The sequence below is a fragment of the Alligator sinensis genome, unplaced genomic scaffold (assembly GCF_000455745.1).
Source record: "Alligator sinensis unplaced genomic scaffold, ASM45574v1 scaffold198_1, whole genome shotgun sequence".
In the NCBI taxonomy this organism is placed as follows: domain Eukaryota; kingdom Metazoa; phylum Chordata; order Crocodylia; family Alligatoridae; genus Alligator; species Alligator sinensis.
Genome location: NW_005841906.1, coordinates 2,813,972 through 2,819,807, shown reverse-complemented (window position 1 = coordinate 2,819,807; position 5,836 = coordinate 2,813,972). Strand labels below are relative to the sequence as shown.

At 41.0% G+C, this 5,836-nt stretch overlaps 1 protein-coding gene across 1 annotated transcript in view; it reads right to left on the bottom strand.

Moving 5' to 3' along the window:
• DNAH8 (dynein axonemal heavy chain 8) overlaps positions 1-5,836 on the bottom strand; it is a 340,250-nt gene that overhangs the window by 70,244 nt on the left and 264,170 nt on the right. The window contains exons 76-79 of the mRNA XM_025197818.1: positions 5,397-5,579; positions 4,856-4,961; positions 1,505-1,757; positions 1,209-1,399 (exon numbers count right to left, since the gene is read on the bottom strand). Of these exons, the coding sequence (XP_025053603.1) occupies positions 1,209-1,399; positions 1,505-1,757; positions 4,856-4,961; positions 5,397-5,579 (733 nt within the window). The remainder of the gene's footprint in view (positions 1-1,208; positions 1,400-1,504; positions 1,758-4,855; positions 4,962-5,396; positions 5,580-5,836) is intronic.

The following is a 5,836-nucleotide window of genomic DNA, read 5'->3' as shown; positions in this document are numbered from 1 at the left end:
TGGGGCTGCTGTGGCTTCGTGCTCCATGGCGGCGGCACTGCCGCTGCTGTGGGCCAGATAAAATGGCTTGGTGGGCCGCATGGTGGCCCGCGGGCCGTATGTTGGACAAACCTGCTATAGAGGGAGAGTTTTGAACTGGTTATTTAGACCCATTTCATTGTCACTTCCTGCAACTTCACTGGTGTCAAAGGTCACGTAACATCACTTCCTGATGTGATACCACTTCCTGTGAGGTCTTTGACTGACTCGTCGGCCCACTGGGTGATAAAGTTTGTGATCCGGCCCCACATTCAAAAAGGTTGGACCCCCCTGCCCTAGCCAGTCCTGATATCACCCAACACTGCCACCCAGAGCCTGGGGCTGATCCCCCCAAGCCTGCTGTTAGCCCAGGGCTGCTCCGCCTTGGCTCAAACTGTAAACACTGCATCTGGGAGCAGCTGACTCAGGCTTGAACTGCTGTGTGCTTTATTGGGTCACGTTAATTCATGTGTAGTTGCACCCACCTTAGACTTAACAAAAATATAAACCCCTCAATACAAAGTAAATACTTTATAATTTAATAAACTGTTGGGGACCATCCCTGTCTCAACGTTGACTGTACAGAGGAACAAAAACTTAATTTGTAGAGTCTGACCAATGTATTACAAAGAGATTATTATGATTTTTTGCAAATTCCAACGCTATTGAACATTTTTTCCAAAATGCCATTACAGACATTGTAAAGGGAAGTCTTGATTCTTTCAGAAATGTTGCCCTGCGTGCCTCAAAGATTCAGGATTTTTCTTTCCATCTTTTAGAGATTACTTTTAAGGGCAAACACCTTTGCATTCTGAATGAATGAATAACGCACATAACAAAACATTACGTATATTTGAGATACATCGTTGGAGCTTGCTGAAAGTGTGTTTGGAGTAAAATCTTCCTATGGCATCATTAGAATTTTCTGCTAACATCTTATTATCTATGGGTTATTGTGTCAAAGAGTTTCACAGAAAAATTGTGCCTTATATAAAAAAATATTTTCTGTAACAAATTTTGATTTTGCCGCCAATTTATGAGTTTTAAACATTCTGGCATCTAGAGAGCTTGGGAGGAGGTGCAGTTCTCTGCCAATATGCTTTCTACTATCTAAGTTTAAAAGGTCTGTTAACTCACCAATAAAGATTCAAAATAGTTTTTATTTTAAATGCATCTTTTTTACTTTTTACCTCTAATAAGTGCTTGGAACTCTCTGGTTTTGACGTGTCCCCTCTGAAGATCAATTTTTAGTGTTAGAAGAAGGGTAAACAGGAATTTGTGGTTTTCATACAAGCCTCTGACAGAGTACATATAAGTTTCATACGTAAGGTATTCAATAATATTTGAGATTCTTTTCTGAGGCAAAGGAGACTTCTCAGATCTAAAGCATGAAAAGAAAACACATAGAAATGGTATAAATAATATTGATATTAATTGTAATCAAAAGCTAAATGTTCCAATCATAAATAGATCTGTATTATCATACTTGGCCATGGACTGGTCAAATAACTTTAAGAACTGGGCCAGTGAAGTTTGGTACATGTTATTGACCATGCTCATTTCTGTGATAAGAAAGTAAAGAATGCTTCCTCGTGTAGCAGCAGGTCGATATTCCTCTTGTGCAGTATTTATCTTCACTTGAGTTTCTCCTGCCACATATAACTTTTCAGCTACCTCAGCTGCTGTTTGTTTAGTTGTTCGCAGAACACCAATCAAAGATTCATCATCTACTAAAGAACCTAAAAAGTTAAATATAAAATATATTTAGAATTGGTTTTAGATTTTCCACATGCATGGTTTTAAGTGAAAATTAAAATGAAAAAGTTATTTATTAAGAATGGCCTACTGAATTTCACAATTGCAGACCAAATAAAACAAGTACAGAATCAAAATACTAAGTTTTGTATACTAGAAAATTGCACTGATGCAGCTTATTCTGACATAGCTGTACCTTGGCTAACTGCAACTGTGCAGTGTATCTACAACAGACACCATTCTCCATCACAGGGGTCGGCAACATTTTTGGGTAGAGTGCTAAAAACACCTGCAACCTTGACTTCTTAGAAGTTGGTGCCAGGGGTGGATGGCAAGGTAGCTGTGAGGGGCCCAATTCTTTCTGTGGCAGTGCAGCCCCAGCCCCTTACCCACCATCCACCCCAAAGCGCATGTGCCAAGCAAAATGTCACATGTGCCAGGGGTTGCCTACCCCTGCTCTATCATATGTTCTGAGCATGCTCCATCCACACACAGCACTCTTAAAAACTATTTCAGGATCTCTGGACTGTTGCACTGAAAGTCAACAGGACTAAAAGGCTTCTAAATAGCTTAGATTCTTTAAAACTATTATTCTATATCCTATAGAAAGTTACTGTACACCAGCAGTTTTAAATCTGCCTAGTTCCATTAACTTTAATGAAGCTACCTACATTTTCACAAAACCTGAGTATCTGTCATAAGCAGTTTTGAATCTTTATGTTACAGTCTTATTTACATTCATTAAACTTCCCCTTCAGTGGCAGTGACAGTGTTTCCACCCAGGTCAAGGCTTCTTTTTTTTTTTTTTTAGTGTCAGAGCAATGCCTCTCTCAGTAGAGGCACTAACATACCAGTTAACTAGCTTTTACCTTCTCCTTTAAAAAGATACCTCAGAAAGGGTCTGTGTACTAACTCACAAACATACTCCCGAGGAAAGGAGCAAAAGAGACAGTCCACCAAATAATGCTCAATCTTTATTCATGTATTCTGCTCCTAGATGTGGTGTCAGGGTTCAAACAGAGTCAGGGTTCTGATATGGTAGCCCAGTTTCAGCTGCAACATGCCTCCAGGCTTCAGGAGGGTAATAACTTAATTAGGTATAGATTAGGTCAAAAAGGGAAACTGGTCCCTATACCAGCATATAGGGGACAAAATGATCGCCCCCAGTTTGGATAATTCATTTGGGTGTTGAGGATCTTCACAAAACACAGAAATGAATTCTGACCCAGGGTCTCTGAGTAGGGTGGCCATCACAGTCCAGTTGGCCTCTATCCTTTATTGATAAGAAACCCAATGCCTTTATGTCTTATAGTTTTTTCTTCAAGAGAAAAATAGAGGATGTAAAGGCGTCGGGTTTCATATCAATAGAGGACAGAGGAGAGTAGCAGAAAACTGGAATGTCCTCTATGATGGCCACCCTAGTTCTGAGATGACAATAAAACTGTTTCACAGCATCTATAACATCTTAGAGCCAGGTCTTTTGGACTCTCTCAGTCTCAAATACATCTTGCCCCCATGAAGTTTTCATTTTTACAAAGAGAAAGGAGCCCTATGAGACATTCCCAAATCCTGCCTTTCCATTTGTACAGAACTGTGTCCATTCTTGCCCATTTGTAGAGGTCCACTTAATTTGTGGTTTCACAGATTTCACAGAAACCATGAAATCCAGAATTGTCTACAAAATCCATGAAATCAACAAAAAAACCACCTTAATAAAAAATAAAATGCTGGCTCCCTAGTGGGAGCCAGTGGTCTTCACTGCTGGGAAGGGAAAGCACCAGCTGAAGGGGCAGCACAAAGGGCAGTAGGCAAGATGGCTGCTGCCCCATCATCCCTCCTGCCCCTCCAACAATCAACATCGAGGGGCAGGGTCACACAAAGGGCAACCAGAAATCAAGATGATGGCCACCCCGTCATCCCTTCCCACCCCCCACCCCCTGGGGCCTCTCTGCCAATCAGTGCTGAGGGACGGGGCTGCCATGAAATGACTGCAGAATGAGAACTTTATGCCATGATCAACCTGTGAAAATTGGTAAATTCCCCCATGATTTAGGTAGACTCCTACATATAAGCTCACAGAAACAAGGTTCACTTTATGAATGCAGGACTGGTCAGCTTCCTCCACTAGAGTGGTGGTTCTCAACCTTTCTGGACTCAAGGCATCCCTCACTGAACTGAAGGCACCCCTCACTGGATTTGAAACAATCCTCCATATCTTTTGTGAACTGAGTGGCATACAATTTCAAAAATTAATGTATAGATTACAGCGCTTACTTTCTTGCAGAGGGGAATGGCAGGGGGGCTGGGGGATCTTTCAGGCAAGGACAAGCCTCGGACTGTGCTTATCTGTTTAATTTATCTGCTTACCTCGTAACACCTTACTTATATCTCCTCATCTCATGGATCCCTTCAAAATACCCAGAGGCACTTTTGGGTGCCCTGGTTGAGAATCACTGCTTTAGAGGAGGGATTGGCAACATTTTTGGCTGGAGTGCCAAAAACACCCCAACCCTGACCCACGCCTTGACTTTGCATGCCAGGGGCAGACCGTGGGGAGCTGGGAGGGGCCTATCCTCATTGCCACCAGCAGCTGCATACGCACCTCTGGGCAGATGGCAGAGGAGGAGCCAGGGTTGCACTGCTCCAGGCCCCTCCCCTGCCATTCACTCAGAGGTGCATGTACAGTTGCTGCTGGCATGGAGTCCAGCCAGGGCTCTGGAGCCCAGTGCAGCTGTCTGCAGCCTCCCGGCTGCAGCCTGCCCCAGCTTTGGGCATCTTCTGCCAGTCATGGAGCCTGGGTTGCTTGCAGCAGAGCTTGTAGCCTCCCAGTTGCCTTCTGCGAGCAGCCCAGGCTCCATAGCTGGCAGCAGCTGCCCAGAGCCTGGGTCGGCTGTGACGTGTTGAGCAAAATGGCCTTGCGTGCCATGCTCTGGTATGTGTTGGGGGCTGCCAACCCCTGCTTTAGAGTGTAATCTTGGTTTTGTTTAATCAGTGCCTCTGTGGAAGGACTTTGATGTAAACCACCATTTTATTTTCTTTACAAAAATCTCATATTCTCATATTTTGCATATTAATACAGAACCTTTAGTTGCACTTAGTTTGTAGAGAAGATTATCTTCAAGTTCTTTCATCTTCCTCTTATTAAAAGTAACATCTTCCATGAGTTTAATTCGTTCTGCTTCGAGCTCCTATTGTCAAAAACCAGTTGTTAAAATTGCTTATAGATAGTACTAGTGTATTATATTTAAAATACACTTTTCCATATTTCACTTTAGTAGAGTTTAAATTGTATTCTTCAGTTATTTTAAGTTTTCACATTTTGAATGAACGGTATTTGCATAATGATCTTTTATTTATCTGTTTAACCAGTGTTTTTTCTGTGTTCATCCATCTTAAAGTATCTCACTAATGTCTACTGCCAATATGCAATTATTTCTAATGCCAGTAGAAAATCCAGAAGTACATATTTCTGTTATTTAAAAAAATCCAATCTGAAACTTAATAAAATGTTCTAAAATGGTTTGTCATTCTTTGCTTGCATTTTCCTTCTTCCAATACTACTAAAAGCAGTGGGATAAACCACAAGTAAGCATCACTGCACTTTGTTCATCTTAACAGCTTACCTGTTTCTCAGTAAGAATTACTCTTCTTAGTAATTGATTTTCAAGTCCCTTCATCGTAACAGTAAAATCAATAACTGATGTTTTAGCATTGATCTCAGGTGTGAAAGCTGGATTGGGTAGTTTTGTAGTAATGTATAGCTTAAATGTATTCATTACATCTATTTCTTTATCACCAACTTTCACCTGTAGAATAAATTAAACAAGTGCTAAACAGAAAAAAAATAATTTACTTTCAATCAATCATGTTAACTGACCACATAATAGACCAAGCAAAAACATGTTAATGTTGGAAATATTAAACAAAGAAGACTATTGGTATATTTAGACCTTATATTTGCTATGAAAATAAAGTTATCTCTGTAATGTTCAAGAACTAAAGGTAGTGGTTAGAGGCCATGGTGAGTTATAAAAGTATTAGCATCTAAATACATGGAAAGAGT